At 60.6% G+C, this 17,177-nt stretch overlaps 1 protein-coding gene across 19 annotated transcripts in view; it reads left to right on the top strand.

Annotated features, from left to right (window-relative positions):
* Positions 1-17,177, top strand: part of MACF1 (microtubule actin crosslinking factor 1) — a 146,124-nt gene that overhangs the window by 31,714 nt on the left and 97,233 nt on the right. For 8 of the 19 annotated variants that reach the window (XM_055704174.1, XM_055704172.1, XM_055704171.1 and 5 more), the window contains exons 2-6: positions 4,475-4,536; positions 5,696-5,785; positions 8,431-8,508; positions 10,329-10,421; positions 16,748-16,914. In XM_055704174.1, coding sequence (XP_055560149.1) covers positions 4,475-4,536; positions 5,696-5,785; positions 8,431-8,508; positions 10,329-10,421; positions 16,748-16,914 — 490 coding nt within the window. Of the gene's footprint in view, positions 1-1,571; positions 2,625-4,474; positions 4,537-5,695; positions 5,786-8,430; positions 8,509-10,328; positions 10,422-12,757; positions 13,842-16,747; positions 16,915-17,177 lie in introns of those variants that run through there. The other 11 variants (XM_055704158.1, XM_055704162.1, XM_055704161.1 and 8 more) reach the window with 4 other exon arrangements.

The following is a 17,177-nucleotide window of genomic DNA, read 5'->3' as shown; positions in this document are numbered from 1 at the left end:
GGCATGGGGCACCCTCCATCCTGCCGGCACCCGGGACTGGACTCTTGCAGGAGGAGGTGAGCGGTGATGGAGTCCGACAGTGAGCAAGGCCAGTGATGATGGATCCTGGGGGGAGCGATCCTGGGGGGAGCGGCAGCTCCCGGCTGGGCGTGTTGGGAGCTGCTGGGGACAGGCAGGCTGCCAGGATAGACGCTGCCGCAGGCAGAGAGAGGGGGAAAATGTCTGTGCAGGGTGTTGTGGTGGTGGTGGGAGGGTCTCTGGCACCCGGCGGCTGTGGGGGCTCTCCCTGTGATGATGGCAAGTGCCTGGGGGCCTGGGATCCGCCAGGACCATGAGTGGGAGTTTTTCTTTCCATGCTCAGGTGATGCCCCTGGTTTTGGGGTGCTGGAAACCAGCTCTGGGGCAGGATGGTTTTCCCCGTTCCCCCTCAAGCTGGGTTCACTTAGGGGGCTGATAGCAGTGGGAAAACCTCAAAACCCACCTTCCCCACATGTGCCCGCCTCTGCCCCTTGGTCCTTGCTGCGTCTGGCCCCTCTGCAGGGGATTCATGCTGCCATGGGGGAGAGCAGAGGGTGCCCCGGTGCCTTTCTAGAGATGCGGTAGACTGCGCTCTGAGATGCAATGGGGGGAGAGGAGGTGGGGAGGGAATTAAACGGCATGCATGATCCTGCAGAGCTTTGGGGCTGAGATGCAGGCAGTTGAACCCTGTTCCTCGCTTGCGCTGGGAGCAGCTGGGGCAGGTCTCGGAGCACTCCCAGGCTGTCCCGCAGTGGTCCCTGCGCCTCGGGGCTGGGCTCTGCCTGGGCAGGGATGGAGTCGAGGATGGCACAGCTGTGGCTCAGCTGGGCTCAGGCTGGGTTGTTGCTTGGCTCATCTGCGTTTTCATCGCTGCAAGTCTGACCTGTCTTGGGAAAGCAGCACTGTGAAAAGCCTTTTGCAGCTGGAAGCATCCATGCAGCTCCAAATAGCGTTGGTGGTGCTGGAAACCATCGAATGGTCGTGCGGTTTGCAGTAACGTTCAGGGCCTGGTTTTCACTGGTGCTGCTGGCGGTAGGGTCTCCGTTTGCCGCCGATGTTCCCCGCATCACTGCCACCAGCCTTTCCTCCGTGCCCTGTGTGCCAGGGGACCCCAGGCTCCGTGCTCAGCCTCTCCTGCCCTCGCTTGCCACTGGCTGTCTTTGGAGCGGTGCAGATGTCCTCTAGCCACTGTAACCTTCCCTCTGGCCATGCCTTGCCCGCCTGCTGCCCTGACCATCGCCTCTGCTCGCTGCCCCTGGCTGGTGACAGGGTGGCTCACGGTGGCTGGGGCCGGCGAGCTTCTGCTAGGCAGGGGAGAGGGCAAGCATGGGGGGGTTGCAACAAGTTGCTTCTCAGGGTGACTCTGGAAAAGATTAGCCAGGGAGAGATAAGCTTGCAATGCCTTAATATTGTTAGTAAGCAGTAACAGGGCATTATTATTAGCTCAGATGATAGCACGGGTGCGGGTGGGGAGGTGTAATCTGGTTAGAGCCCAGGAACCACCCAAAGGTGGTGAGATGCAGCAAAAAAAAAAGAGGAGGAAAACACCCATTTATGCAGAAGATGGGAAGAGGGACCATGCCGAGGAGCTGCTGTCCTGCGGGCACCCCCCGGATCCAGCACCATTGCTGCAGACTTTCCGTGTGGGATGTGGTGACGTGCCGCCGTCCCCGTGTGCTCCGTGCGATGCTCGGGACATGCTCCTGCCTTCCCCCCGCAGCAGCCCGGCTCCTCTCGCCCTCCCGGCCGGGGCGGTGGGGCTTCTGCCAGCAGAAGGTTTGCAGGGGGATTATATTTAGAAGAAAAGGAAGAGAGGTGGTGATAAGGAGGCCTCCGTTATCTCCCTGCGTGCCGAGCGGGGCTGCGGCTGGGTCCCAACTCCAGCGCTTCGGACTGGGGAAACGATTTGGGAAGAAGCTGCAGGCGGGCAGGCGGGAGCAGGCAGAACAACCCGGCATTGTCCCTCCTGTCCCTGGTGCAATTAACTGGAAAACAAGACAAGGAAAAACAAGCCACCAGCCCGCCAGCAGGGCAGTGCCCAGCTCTGCAGGGTGAGCCTGCACCCCCAGCCCACCGGCTTTCTGGCGCTGGGAGCTGCACCGTGCGCTGGCACCGCTGCTTGCTGGCTTGCAGGAGGGAGCAGCTCTGCCCGTCCTTGCTGGGAGCTTTCTGAGCAGCTTTGCTGGCCATGGGGACCGCAGGCCGGTGAGGATTTTGCTGGCGCAGAGCTGCCGCCGGCTCGGCTGGAAGCACCCGGAGAAGCGTGAGGAGCAGGGGAAACGCGGGCAAAGCAGCCGTTGGCATCGCGGTGGGGGTTGCGGCGATGCCCCGGAGGAGGAACGGCTGGTGCCCGCGCCGGGGACAGCGGGTGTAGGAAGTGGTGCGGTGGGAGGAGCTGCGGTCAAGAAGTCACCCACCCGCACACCCGTGGGGCCAAGGTCAGCGAGCGGGTGGTGCCGCCAGAAGACCCTTCCCCAGGAGTTGGGAGGTTTGCTTTGCCAGGACCCAGCGCTCCCCATCCCGGGCTGTGACGATGGAGAGGTGGCATCTCTCCGGGGAGGAGAGGCGACTGAGCGCCTGCCTGGCGTGCCGGATGTGCTGCATGGGTTAGTACCCGCCGGCTCTCCATCCCAGCCCGCCGTGCTGCCAGCACTGCCGTGGCTGGGGTATGGCTCAGGCTTTATCCACCGCAGATCAACGGCGGGGTTGGGAAGGGACCCGGCACCATGACTCTGGGTGGGTTTGGGTGCAGGAAAGGTCCCTAAAAACACGTGGGGGTGACACAGCTTCCTATTGCAGGCGGCGGCCGGCGGTGCCAGGCGGCAGCTCCGTGGCTTGGCCCCGTCGTTCCGGGAAGCCGCACTGGGGCCAGAGCCTAGGGGGGATGGGGAGCGAGGGTGGCCGTAGTTCAACCACAGGATGGATTTTGGCACCTGGTTATGTGCCTTGGCCGGGGGATGGAGTGGGACGCAGGGGAGGTGACGTGCTGACGGTGTGCCGCGTGTTCTACTGCCATGCCTTCGAATGGAGGAAGCTGTGGGGTGGAGGAGGAGGAGGAGGAGGAGGGGGGATGTTAGATGGTGCTTTCAAATCCACGTGGATTGAGACATGGGGAGGTTTTTCCGAGGGGCTGTGGTTGCCTGGCCAATGCAGGGACCCCCCCATGACCTCCCTGTGCCAGGAGGGGGGGACATGGGACCATCTGGGCAGGACATGCAGTGTGAGCCGAGAGATGCTGGTTTTCTCCCTTTCACTCTTTTCTAGATACTTTTCTTTTTTTGGCTTAAAACCAAGGCGAAGGATGCTTCTGCCTGGTGGACCGTGATGTCGGAGGGATGTCCTGGGGTCGCGGGGCTCATCCTTTCCCACTCTGGGCCCCCTGGGCTGCTCAGGGCAGCGCTCGGGAGCTTGGGGTTGCGTGCTGTGGGTCAGTGCTGAGGCTCTTTCCTCCCAGATGATGTTGTTAAAACCAGGCAATCCCGTTTGGCACAGAGCTGGCTGCCGGGATTGCCCTGAGCCCTCCTCACTGCCTGGGCGTGGGGAGCTGGGGGCTGAGCGGGACCCTGTGCCCCATGGGACCCTCCAGCGGTGTGGCCCCATCTCATGCCCTCTCCCTTTTGCCCTGTTTTCCTGTGTTTTTCATGTGAGAGACTTATTTTTTGCGCCGAGAACAGGCAGGGCAAAGCCCACTGATGGCAGCACCATGAACCTCCCCGCCCGTTACCTCGGGGGGCTGGGGGCTGCCCCTGCTGCTCCCTGGGGATGGGACCCACCTTGTCACCCTGTCCCACTGGCATTCGGAGCTCCCGGCGTCTGGCCAGGGTGCCCTTGGCTGAGCTGCGGGATGGAAATAAACCTTAAATCCTGACAATCCAATGAACCAAAAATACAGCGCCAGAATAAGCTGCTAATTGCGCACGCTGCTAGCGCCTGGCAGAGGCCTGTTATGGGACATCTGTGGGTTTTATATAATGTGTTAAAGCCTTTTGGGAGTGGGCAGGGGTGGGGGACACCCCACTAAAGTCAGCGGGGCTCGGGCAAACCCCACCTCCCTCCCTGTACTGCTTCCAGGGGGGGGATGAGGAGGCACGGGGGTCCTGGCCGGCGGGACACATTTTGGGGGTTCAGTTGCCAGCTGCAACTGTACCTATCCCAATCCTCCACACTGCTTTTATTCAAACAACGCTGTTCTCCCCCCAAAAAGCGGTGTGTTTTGTTCTGTCTGGGTGGGTGCTCCTACCTCCCTGCCTGAGTGAGCCGTCGGAGCCGCGTGAACGGCTCTGTCCCGCACTAACCCCTGAATAAGCCGCCTCTGTTCCCCTGGATGGGCGCAGGATCCGGCCGGTGGTTCTGGCAGGTGGCAGCGATTCCTCTGTCTCTTCCCTTCATTTCAAAGTCATTTGAGTTTCTGCATGAGAAACACTGACCGAGAGCTGCCTTTGTCTTCTTTTGACAGATGAACGGGACAGAGTCCAAAAGAAAACCTTCACTAAATGGGTCAATAAACACTTGATGAAGGTAAGAGTCACATATTTTATTTTAAGGCTGGTTAAACGACAGTCTGTCTGTCTGTTCTGGCTCAGGGCTGGCAGATAAATGCCTTTTAAAAAATATATATTTTTTTTTTTGTCTAGGAATTTTTGCATTGGATTTGAGTGTGTGTCTGTACTCAGAGCAGGGATGGTTGGGGTGGAAATGTGCCAGCGCCTTTGGAGGGCACTGTAACATCGCCTCACAGCCCGTTTTATTACATTTGCCCTCCTGAGCACCCTGTCCTTGCTTTAACGCGAGGCTGTGCATCCTCTCACCCGGGGTTGTGGGCAGCAAGGGTGAAGGAAGCATCGGGCTGCTTCCCCCTTGCCAGGGCAAAGGGGCTTTTTCATCTTTCCAAGGATGCTCCTACGTGGAGAGGAGCCCCACGGTGTGCGAATGGAGCTGCTTGCAGCCGTAGGTAGCTAACCAGGATTGGCATCACACCACAAAGTGCCTCCCACTTTTCTCGCTTAATGTCACGTGTTATTTAATTCTCTATTTGCCCAAAAAATACCAAAAAACCCCAAAAAACCCCCACAAACCAGGAGAAAAAAAGTCATTTGGGCATTAGGTGTCACAACTGTGTTTTCCTGCCAGCTTTGCAAATCTCTGCGTCAAGCTTGTGGCTCCTTTCTAAACCTTACAAAGGAGGGAAAAAAGAAAAATCTTGGGGCCACCTGCTTGGGGCTGCTGGGGGAAAAATCTGGGAATCCCCAGCCGCGTAAAACCCCAGGAGAAGGTCTGGGGGAAGAGCAGGCAGAGAGGCCACATGCAGCTGTGCTCCAGGTTGGAAGCTAGGTGCCGTGTTTTGGGACATGCTCTAAAGTAGCATCAGCAACAAAACCACCACTCTAGGACCGAGCTACCCTTTCCGCAGAGGTCTACGTGCAGCGTCGAGGGATTGCCCGGAGTACGGATGGTTGAACGGTTTGAGTTTTGCATAAAATCGGCAGCAGCTTCTGCCAGGTCATTTAGGAAACGGGAGGATAAGGATAAGGATAAGGAATTATCCTCAGCGATAATTCTGGAATAACCGTTTGAAATGGCCGTGGCTGGGAGGGAGACATCTGCTTGCTGCCTTCCCCCAGGGAGAGCGCAGGAGGGCGAGCAGATCTGATGCCTTTTCCTCCCCGGCTCCCCGCAGGTGCGCAAGCACATCAATGACCTCTACGAAGACTTGCGAGATGGCCACAACCTCATCTCCCTCCTGGAGGTGCTGTCGGGAGTGAAGCTGGTAAGTCCCCAGGGCTGGGCAGTGATGCTGCTGCCCCCCAGCCCCCCTCCCTCCTCCCTCCTGCTCCCCTCTGCTCCCAGCCATCAGCTGTCAGTTCTTACGCCATAGTTTTGTTTTCAAATGTCTGTCATTGTTTCTTTTATTATTCTTATTTATGATGATGATTTTAATAATTTTCACTCAAATCCATGTTCCCCAGGCTGGTCTCTTGGATACTCTGTGATTAAAGCCGCTGGCTTATGGTGCCCTTATTGAGCCCTTTTTTTGGGAAGGCTTACACGCCTTCGTCTTCTAGATTTGGCTCAATACGTAAAATAAGGGATAATAGTGATTTGATTAAAACCGTTTCTGTGACGGTGTGCCCAGCCGTTTAGCTCCGTTTTGACGCGCCAGCCCCGTGCTCAGCTCCTGCACGAGCTGGATTTGTAGCAGTCGGTGGCGTGCAAACCTCCTCCTGCGTCTTGAGCATCGTAGAGTCCCCCTCCTTCCTCCTCCTCCTTCTCAGACTCACACATTCACTCAGCTCTGGGAAGATCCCAATTGCTGCAACAGGGTGGCACAGCAGGAATTATTTTAGTTTCCCCCTAAAATAGGATCTGGGCAAAGATCTCCTAACTCCCTCCGTTACCCTCCAGAGATGCCAAATCAGTTTTTGTGGGGGCTGAAAAATTGGATCAAGCTACTTGTGATCCAGACAGCTTCCTTCTCTTCGCTTCGGCTTTCAAAACCAGGGGGAAATTTCCATGCTGGAGCCCGGGATGTGCTGGAAATCCAGCTGCCTTCATCGCCGCTCTTTTGTTTTTCCTTTTACCTGGGTGTTGCATTTTGGTTTCCATTCTGTCTCCCTGTTGTGTCACCCTCCCATCGCCCTGTCCCTCCCGTCCTCATTAGCAAATAGAGCCGCCAGCTCAGAGGAGCCTTCGCCTGGTGAGAGCGCCGGCCTGGTGCCGTGCAAGCAGCGAAGAGCGTGAGGAGGAAGATGATGATGATGAAGAAGTAGGTTGAGTCTGCCCGGGCCGCAGCATATCCCTGGCAGACACTGGAATGCCATCAGATAGTCCAGTGCAGCCCAGCATTGCTGGGGGCTCCGACCTTCCCCTCTCTTCGGTTTTAGCCGGGATTTTTGATAAAACCCACCCAGTTCACCCAAGGGTGGTCGCCCCGAGCGAGGGTCTGCAGAGGGGAAGCTGTCAGGTCCTCGTTAGCAGGCTGTGTTCACGTTCACTGGATTATCTGTGCGTGCACTGCAGTGTCGGGCCGCAGTCAGGGCACGCCACCCACCTGGTGTGACAGCATGTGTCCCCCCCCACGGGGCGGGAGGGCACAGGGACGGGTCCTGCACGCTGCTGGCGGCCGGGCCCCCGTCTGCTCGGCCCTGGGGGGGCTGCTGTGATGGCTGCTCACCTCACACTGCATGGACAGGCTCCGGGCACAGGCACCTTCTTGGGGGGCTGGTTGCCACCGTGGGGTCCGGGGCGCAACCGGCAACCCCGTGCATGTGAGTGGAGATGGGAGCGAGCACAGCCCAGCCCCAGCTGAGGGTTACCCCGAAGGCTTTAGGTTACCCTAAAACCTTGCTCAGGTGTAAGAGAAGGTGTGTTTTCCAGCCCCCTTGCTCGGGGTGATGATTCTCCTGTGCGCTGTCAGCTCCTGCCCGGAGCAGCGTAGGAGCAGCCGAGGCTGTAGCACCTTCCCGCTGGGCTCCGCTCCCCTCCAGCCCTGGAGATGGTCCCCTTGCAGGGGTGGCCCTTCAGGCTGGGGAGGGAAGGTGACTCAAAGGACTTGGGATGTCCTAGCCATTCAGAGCATCCTGGCGACATCTCATCTTGAGGCTGGAATCAGGATTTGGGCGTCGATCCTCCTCCTCCTGCTGATTCAAAGCAGACCCAGCATCCTATACCCTTCCCCGGCCATGGCTCAGCTGCCAAGTACCTCGGAAAATCCCCTGCCCACAGCAGCGGTGATGGGCACGGCCCAGGGCATCTTGTTTCTCCCCTGCCCAACGGTTCAGAGGTGGTACCTGGGCAGCAGCCCCTGCCCGCATGCGGAGGTAGCTGAGTCGTGTCTGCAGGGGCTGATGCTGAGGTTGGGGTTTCTTTGCCACCAGTGGGGACCCATGCTCGGTCCTGCCTGGGTCCCCATGTCCTGCTGCAGAGCACACCTGCCTCTCTTTCCACCTGGACGGGTCAGATTCTGTACCCGCTCGAGTCAATCTCTCTTTGCTGAGCCCTCTTCCCAGCTAGTCTGGCTGACCGTGGGGTGGGTGAGATCCTGCCCTGGCATCTGGGAGGCTGAGCTGGTCCTGCCTGCTGCTGGCAGCTCTGAGCCTGGATGCAGACCCTCGGGGTCTCAGAGGTCGAGATCTCAGGGTCTTCCCACCTCCGTGCCTCACCGTGGCCTTTTGGCCCTCTTTCAGCGGGATCACGTGGAGCAGTGACTTTGCTCCCAGAGCAAGAAGATAGAGCAGGGTGTGTGGAGTGCACGGGGGTCACACCAGCACGCTGAGTGTGGGGGGCTGCTGCTGGTGGCTCCCAGGGGCATGCGGGGGGGGGGGGGGGGGGGGGGGGGGGGGCGGGGCGGGCTGTGCATGTGGGGGGCTGCCAGCCTGGTGAGCCTGACCTGAAGCTTCTGTTTGTCTCTTACAGCCACGTGAGAAGGGGCGGATGCGTTTCCACCGGCTGCAGAATGTGCAGATTGCTCTGGATTTCCTGAAGCAGCGACAGGTAAGGGCTGATTTAGGCTCCTCCAGAAGCAGAGCCGTGTGGTTTGTGGTTCTTTCTCCTGGCTGAGGCTCGGGAAGGGTGTCGAGAAGCAGCATCAGCCCATGCTGGGGTGCCCCCATCCCCGCGGTGCCGGTGCTCCTTGAGGATGGCACTCAGGGGGCTTTCCCCGTAGGCACCCTGTGCTTTCAGAACCACCCGTGTGGTGCAAAAACTAGTGCCAAAATGAGGAACTGGGCCCCAGTTCTGGGAAGGGGTTTGCAAATGGCACGGTCGAGTCACGTCTGAGCCCTGAAAGCCTCACCCAGGGCTCCCCAGCAGATCCCAGCGGTGGGGCTGGCTGGCTGTGGCACATCCATACCTTCCCACCAGTTCTTGGGGGGGGGGGGCGGCACGCGATGTGGCAGCTGGCTTCTGCCCAGCCCCAGGCAGCCATAGCCTCGGTGCTGGCACTGCCACACGCATCTTTGTGCTGGCATCACCCCTCCGGACAGCACAGCCATACCGTCCTCCTGTGCTGCTCCCGGGCACCATCGCCCTGCGGCTTTTGGGGGGCACGCTGCCTCCGCCAGGCTCCGGGAGGTGCTTGTGCAGCTGGCAGAGACCAGGCGTGCTCCGCACCCCCCGCCCGGAGCAGTGGGATGCATCCTGAGACTTGCTGGCTCCGCAGGTGAAACCCCCCCAGCCCCGGGGCCGGGTGTCCTGTTCCGCCTGTTGGGTCAGGTCTCCCCGCTGCGATGCTCCCCAGATATGCCGAGAGGATGATAAATTGTACCAGTTCATGCTGGAGCAGAGACTTTTCTCTCTCTCTCTGTTGGCCTGAGGGCACTGAATATATTTGAGCACGTGCCCCACTCCAGGGAGGGTGAGCTGCTTCCAGCCCCCCCCACTCCTCCTCCCCAGCCCCTTGATAGAGACATTTTGCCGAGGGCTCTTGGGAACTTGTTTCTCTACTTGGATGAAACAGCTTTTTCCTTTGAAGCGTGATGGCCTGGTGACAGCAGCCTGGCTGGGACGTTTTACCCCAGATGCTCCCACTAGAGACTGATCGTGGGGTCCCACTGAGTGTTGAGGTGCGGGGACTCCCCCGTGGGAAGCTCGCCAGTGGAGAAGAGCCCAAAGCACGTGGCAGCTCCCGGGGAGGTGGCTGCAAGGAGAGCAGAGAGCAGGAGCAGCAGCCAGGCAGTCCCGCTCTGGTTTGCATCGTCTGGAAGTACCGAGGCTGGTGCTCCTGGTGCTGCAGGCGTCTCTGCGGTTCAGGGACCGCACACGTGTTTAAACGTTAAAGCAGGCGGGAGGGAGCAGCTCTGGGACTGCGTGGGGCCAGAGGCTGCCAGGACGAGGGCTTTCGGTGGGTGCTGGGAGGGACCCTCAGCAAGGGCAGCGCTGGCATTGCTGCCTTTGTTAGGGCTGATCGATTAGCAGCGTGGTCTTGAACCCAGGAGGGAGTTCATGCAGCTCGGCCATCCTCTTTTGACCATGCTCTGTGGTCTGTACCTGTTAAATTATGCACTAGCGCTCAGGGCTTTGGGGACAAGGCATGTCTCCGCGCGAGCTGAAGTAAAGCCATTAAGTGCTGGGGAAGCGCTTCTCGATGGAGAGTGCTAGAGACGTGAAAAATCCTTCCCTCCCTGCCTTCCTGAGCCGGGGCACAGGGTGGCCTTGCTGCCTCTTTGGAAGTGCTGGGGTCTCACGTGTCCTCTCCCCACCGATGTGCTTAGGGTGGCCCGGGGGACAGCGTGGGTGGGGGGACACCCCCCCTCCCCCCCGCTCTCTGTGGGTGAGATTGATGGGGAGCTTTGACCTTGTTGCTTCTCTTTCAGGTGAAACTGGTGAATATTCGCAATGATGACATTACGGACGGTAACCCCAAGCTCACCCTGGGGCTCATCTGGACGATCATCCTCCACTTCCAGGTAGGTCATGAGAGTTTCTTGCTGAAGGATGTGGGATGGATGGCAGGCGCGCGTTGTCTCCCGGGGCGCTGGCATCCATCTGTCTGCATGTTCCGTGGCGATGCCGGCATGTAGATGGGTCTGGAGGATCAACGACACACGTTGCAGTGTCATAGAGACGGGTGTCGGAGAATAGCAACACCCTTTTCTCATCATTTACATAATGAAATCATTAATGATGGGTTGTGTGCGGTGGCCTCCCAGTTGGCACCAGGGTTGTTGGCGGTAGCTGTTTGCTCAGCTGAAGTCTCTGCAGAAGAGCAAATTGGGAAGGGGCAGCGGGGGGAGAGGCTGAGCTCCCACTCACGCGGGGCTGTTACCCAAGGTGCTCCCAGCCCTTTGGGTGGTCGGCACAGCCACGGGATCTTTTGTCGGGCTGGAAAATGTCAGCTGCGTGACAGTGGTTCAGGACAGGGATGGGAGAAGCTCTCTGACCCAGCTGGGGTGCTGAGGAACGCACTTAGGACCATCTCCAGCAATTGTGTGCTATAGATGCTGTTGCAAAACGGGGTCTCGAGTCTTTAGTAGCCCCAAATGATGTGGTTATAGCTTTGATGCCCTCAGGGGAATGGCGCGTGGCCCCTGATGCCACCAGTGCCTTGTACATGTGGGGTTTGCTGAGCGGTGCCGCTGTCAGCAGCTTGTTAGCGCCGTGGCATTAGCTCCGGGGTCATCTCTGCCGCGGGACCAAGCTGGTGGGAGCTGCTCCCTGCCCTATCCCGGCTGGCATCTTCCAGACAAAACGCTTTGAGCCCTCGTAAGAAATATTTTCATTTTTGGAGGACGAGAGGGCAGAGCCCTGCGGGTCTGGGCGGGGGGAGCGTGGGGATGAATCGGGTGTCAGGCTGCTGACGGGGCGCTCCGCCAGCCCTTCGGCCCTGGGAAGCAGCTGGGGTCGAGCAGGGTCTGGATGCTGATGAGTCACTGTCATCTCCGGTGGGGCCCTGGCTGGTGGCATCCTGATCCCCGCTGTCCTCGGCGTGGCCCTGCCCTGGTGCGTCCTCTGCTGCGGGAGACCAGGGAGGGGAGATCAGGAGGTCCTGGGTGTCCCCTCCGTGCCCAGCTGGGAGGGGACGCTGCCACCCTGCCGTGGGGGACAGGGTGGGTGACAGGGGGCCCCAGGGGAGCTGAGCTGGTGCCGGCGAGCCTGCGCGTCCTCTTCCTGCCTGCGCTAACGGGATTTTTTCTGGGGTTGTAGCTCCATTGTGAACCTCTTAATCTCCCGTGTCCCAGTGCTGCTGCTGGGGGGAGGTGCCTGGGGGAGGTCTGGGTGGGCTGGCGCCGGTGCTGAGCCCAGGCACTGCCACCTCCGCAGGGGGCTGGAGCGGTGACAACGTGGGGGCTGCCCCCCATGCCCTGGGAGCTCTTGGGGTCATCGGGTCCCTTAGTCATCTCCTGGGTTTCTCCTTGTTGACTGTTTCCCCCCTCCCAGCCCTGCTTGCTGGGGCCGAGGGTCAGTCCCCCCATCTTTATGCCCCCTGCTCCCCATTTTCCGTCTCGCCCTGGCTTTCGGTGCACGTTACCCTGCTGTGGTCGCTCGGAGCTGGATGCTGCTGCCCCTCGAACCCCTGCCCTCGGCGGCGTTCTGGCCAGGACCTGTGGCCAGACTGGGACGGGGAGCGTCGGCGCTGCCGTGGCCTCTTGGGACCCCATGACGGCAGCTCCCTGGAGCGGTGCTGAGTCCCCAGGGGACCTTGGGCTGCCCCTCCGTGCCCCCAGCTGGGTGAGCTGGGCAGGGGGGTGAGCACGTGAGCCGGCCCCTCTCGGGGCTCGCAGCATTCAGAATTGAGGAGCAAACCTCCCGAATTGGAGAGAAACACCCCTGTGGGAGCCGGCGTGGTGGCTCCACGTCCCCGCTGCCGTGGTGGCTCCATGTCCCCGCTGCCGTGCATGCACAGCTGCTCTGACTCCTCCCTGCTTTTTTTTTTTTCCTCTTCCCCCCCCCCCCCATTTTTCTCCCACCCCTTCCTTTATGCTACCTTTGCCAACCTTCCCTGGGTTTTGTGGTTTTTTTATCCCTTCTTCCCCACCCTCTCCCACCCCCTCCCTGCTCCGCTGCCTGCTCCCTGCTCCCTGTTTGTGTTGGCGAGGGCTGTGCTCCCATTACCTCATATTTGGAGAGAAGGATGCCGCAGCCAATCCCCGCTCCCTCTGCTTTTAGGTCAAGTGATTTCTGAACTGCAGTGAGATGCTTTGAATTTATCTTCTTGCAGCACCCAGGCTGTAAGATGGCTGTCTGGAACGGCGGCGGCAGGGCTGGCGGGAGGGAGCGGCGGCAAGGGGCAGGCAGCGGCACGGTGTACGATGATGTGCGTTTGAGCCGATGAAGCTCGGCTCGGGATTTATTCCGGAGCTGGCGACTCACTTAGCTGCGTTACTGCCGGCACTGAGGAGGAGGAGGAGATGGGGAATTCTCTGGGCTGCGTTAAAGAGCCGAAGGAAAAAGCTGTGGGAAAGGCACCCCTGTCTCCCAAAAAAAGGGTCCGCTTTAAACGGAGGCGGAGGGGGAAGAGGAGAGAGATGCCGGAGGCAGCCCCGCAGGAGGAGCCCCCAGCCCTGGAGATGGCTGAGGATGAGGAAGCACCGAAGTCGAAGGCAGCCCCCCGGCAGGAGGGAGGAGAGGAGCCCCCCAGAAGCTGGCAGCACGGCGGGGACACCAACCCGGTGGCCCTGCACCCCGGGCTCATCGTGCAGGTGAAGGAGCGGTTTCAGGGGGAGGTGCAGAAAGCTCGCCTGGTGCTGGAGCCGCAGCGGCCGGGTGCGGCGGGAGCTTCCCTGGAGGAAGGCACCACCGTCATCGCCCGCTTGCTGGAGAACCCGGCCGAGAAGGACTGCGAGAGGGCGGTGAGCCGGCTGGTCGAGCTGCAGAGGAGCGGTGCAGGCAGCCGCCGGGCTGTGCTGCTGCCCCTGCCTGGGGGGACCGGTGGCCGCGTGGAGGGGCTCCTCTCCCCGGTGAGCACCGTGTCCGGCGAGGAACCAGCGAAGAGCCGGGAGAAAGGAGGCAGCAATGATCCCAGCTCCAGCGCCCCGTGGACCTGCTCCTCCGCAGCAGAGCCGGGTACCGTTTCGGAGCTGTCTACGCCGTCCCCCATGGTGGATCAGCTGGAAAACCCCGGTGTGGGGAGAACCTCAGGGTTGCCATCATCTCGGGCCGGGGAGGGAGATGGGCATGGACCGCCGGCCTCCCGCAGCCCGTCCTCCTTCAGTGGGCGCAGCGGCGGCGCAGCCCGGAGCTCCTCGGGGTACGGCAGCGATCCGGCGCGCCGGCCGGCCAAGGGTGCTGGAGCTGGTGGGACCACGGCGTCTCCCTCTGAAGGTGGCCGCAGGCTCAATGCGGAGGGCTGGGCTTGGAGGGGGAGCTCGGGGCCAGCCGGAGGAATGGTCAGTGCCTGCGTGTACCCTCTCCCCCTTCTTGGAGCAGGGTGGGGGGACCTGGTTTCAGATTCCTGGTGACCCCTGGGGATGGTCGTCTTGGCAGGGCGCAAACTTGTACTGAGCGTGGACGGGAGGGCTCTGGTGCAGAAAGCTCCCAATGCCTTTTCCCCTCTGAGCATCTCCACCAGGAAGGCATCCCCTAGGGACCAACCCGTCCTGTTCTCCGCTCCTGGCACGGGCAGCCAGATAGTGGCTGTCGCCGGCACCGGTGGGTGCGGCCGGTGGTGACACGGGCTCGCGGTGCCATTGCATTTGTGGTTGGCAGCACGCTTGCTGTCACTGGTGGCACACGTGCCCTCAGGGCTGCTGGGTCGGGTGCGAGTTTGGGGGGTCCCTTTGCTGCTGCCCGTGCTCAGCTCCCAGGCAGGCGGCAGTGGGCGAGCATGGAGGCGTGGGGGCTTTGCCTGTTTTTGGGGGGGGGGGGGGGGCTCCGGTAGGAAGAGGAGGGGGCGATGCTGTGTTCTGGAGCCTGTTGTTGCTGTTTGGAGTTTGCTCTTTGGGGCTGACAGGATAGTGCCCTTGGGTTTGGCCAAGCTCTGCACGCCCCAGGACAAGCATGGGGTTGGAGGAGCAGGAAGGGGGCTGCGGCCCCGGGTACCTTTGCTGGGTTTGGACCGGTGTGGCAGCCACTATCCGGCCTTCAGCATCCTGCCACCGGTTGCTCGATGCACGAGGCTGATGTTGGAAGGGTTTGGAAGAGCTGACCCTGCGTCCTGTGAGTTTCCATTCTCTCATCCCACTGGTGCCTCCCTAAATCTTTGTCCTGACACAGACATGTGAAGAAAAGGAGGGTGGAGCTGGTGCCGCATCCTGCACCTCTCTACGCGCATCTCTAGGAGGGTCTCCTGCAAAGGTGCCCTCGGGGAAAGGCCCAGCAGTTGGAGAACCCCAGTGCTGTGTGAATGACTGAAAAATAAAGGATTTTTCTGAGCTGGGTGCTGCGAGGAGCTCCCTGGTGGGCAGCGGCCTGGAGAGCCCAGGTGGGGCACAGCCAATGGGTGGGTTTGCAGAAGGTTTCATTCTGTTCTTAAGAGCTGCTAGGTAATCGATAAGGGGGTGCTGGGCAGGCGGAGGTTTGTGGGTCCCTCCCTGCAGGTGTGGAGGGTTCCATCCTGCTGTTTGCCCAGCGCATCACCCTATCCATCCTGGCTGTGCCGCCGGGTACCGGATCCCGGCATCCCTAAGAAAACCCAGTCGCGGGGCTGGAGGAGTTAAAGGCAGCGCCGGCGGTGTGGCAGCGGCTGACAAAGAGCAGTTTTGTGTGTGAGGAGCGTATCAGGCTCGGGAGAGGGAGGTGAGCTGCAGCATACCAATTACACCCGTCGCCTGTCGCCTCAGTATCCTCCCCACCGTGCCTCAGCATCCTTCCCGCCGGTGGGAGAGGCGCCTGATCCTGCGGGTCCCTGCCTCCTACCTGCAAAGGGAGCTCTGACACTGGGTCCTGTGCAATGCCAGCACCCAACCCAGGGGTATCTGGGGGGGGGGAATAAAGCAACTGGGTGTTTTCAGGGCAGAGGAGGCTCAGAGGGGCGGTGGGTAGGGCTGGGTCCTGGCACCCCTTCTCCTTGCCGTGCCTGGAGGAGGAATCCAGCGAGCAAACCGTCCCCATTGCCTTTCCACAGGCACCCCAGAAAATACGAGCAGCTCGCATCCTCCCCTTTGTCTGCCCCTTAATTAAGGGGAGGTAATTGTACTAATTGGGGAGCTGGGGGGAGGATGGGCGAGGAGGAAGCCGTGCCAATCAGAAATATGCTGGCATGCGGAGACACGTGCGTTTTGTCACGTGCAAGTCTGGGATTTGCAGCCAGTCCTGTGCGTCTGTCTGAGAGGGGTCTGTGACTGTCGGTCTCTTTTGTTGGGGAAGTGGGTCACGGCACCCCTGCCACCAGCACCCCCCGGCACCTGCCTCTCCCAGGCCTGGCGAGGCAGAGGGGGGATGCGACAGCCTTCCTCCCATCCTTCCCTTTCCCCCTGGAAACAGCTCCAAGCGGTTCCTCCAGCTTGAGGTTGGGGGGAGACCTCTGCCCCACATGTCCTCTCAACCAGCACCTCCAAGTGCCGTTTCCCATTTCTTACATTGTATTTTTTACAATGTGATGCTCCAGGTGGAGCACCCACCCCCACGCTGCCAGCCCCGGTGAGGGTCAGCATCAGTGGTCCCCTCTTGGGTGCTCCCTCGCCGCCCAGCTGTGGGTGCTGCTGGATGGGGCTGGCTGGTCCTGCGTGTTTGAGCCCTGGGTGTTTGAGGGTGCTGGGGCTTCTCGGCTGGGTGCTGGGCAGGAGGGGTTTGTACAGGAGGGCGCAGCGGCATCGCTGTCAGCTCAGCACGTTCGGGATGGGAAGAGACTTGCCGAGGTGTTGTGTTCCCGGTGAGGTGCCCCCCAAGCCCTGGCTGGGGGTGCGTGGCGGTGTAACGTGCCAGGGTGTGCGGTGATGCTCTGCCGGTGCTCGGTGCTCGGAGCGTGTCTGGCAGTGGAGGAGCAGCCCCGGCGACCTCGTGGTGGTAGGTAGGGAGCCAGGGTCCAACAGTGGCAGCTCCTGTGCCGGCTGGGCTGGGCTGTGTGGCCAAGCAGTGCCTCGTACCCCGGTGACATGGGGCTGGCTGTGCCCCCCTCGCCGGTTTGGCTCTCCGGTCTGCCCAAACCACAGCACCCAGCCGCTCACCCGCAGATCCGGTGGTCTGTTCCCAAGTTTCTCAGCTGTGGGGTCCCCTCTCCCCCATGGTGACCAGGAGTTTTCTCCTGCCCTTCCTGGCAGCTGCCAGGTCTTGGGTGAGTTCACAGAGACTGGACGTGCCTGGTGGAGCTGTTCCTCCTCCTGCATCACCACATGCCTGTGCCGCTTCCTTACAGATCTCCGACATCTACATCAGTGGGGAGTCGGGGGATATGTCGGCCAAGGAGAAGCTGCTTTTGTGGACGCAGAAGGTGACGGCGGGTTACATTGGGGTGAAGTGCACCAACTTCTCGTCATGCTGGAGTGATGGAAAGATGTTCAACGCACTCATCCACAGATACAGGTAGGCAGGGAGGAGCAGTGGAGAGCATCATCTGGGTGGGAGGAAGGGCTGAGGACCTCCTGGGGTCCACCGATGTGGTTGGTGATGGCCTGGAGTGCTTGGAGATGTAGATGAGTTTTGCAGTCTCTTTTACCTGGAAATTATCTCTTCTGCCAGGTAGCTGGGGGGTGGATGCTTGGAAAGAGCACCAAATACATCAGGCTGCAATAAAAAAACATCTTGAGTGAGGCTGGGGAGAGAGGCAAGAAAGAAAAGCTTTTAAA

This window comes from Falco cherrug, chromosome 3, assembly GCF_023634085.1.
Source record: "Falco cherrug isolate bFalChe1 chromosome 3, bFalChe1.pri, whole genome shotgun sequence".
Classification (NCBI taxonomy): Eukaryota; Metazoa; Chordata; class Aves; order Falconiformes; family Falconidae; genus Falco; species Falco cherrug.
This window is presented reverse-complemented; position numbering and strand designations above follow the sequence as displayed.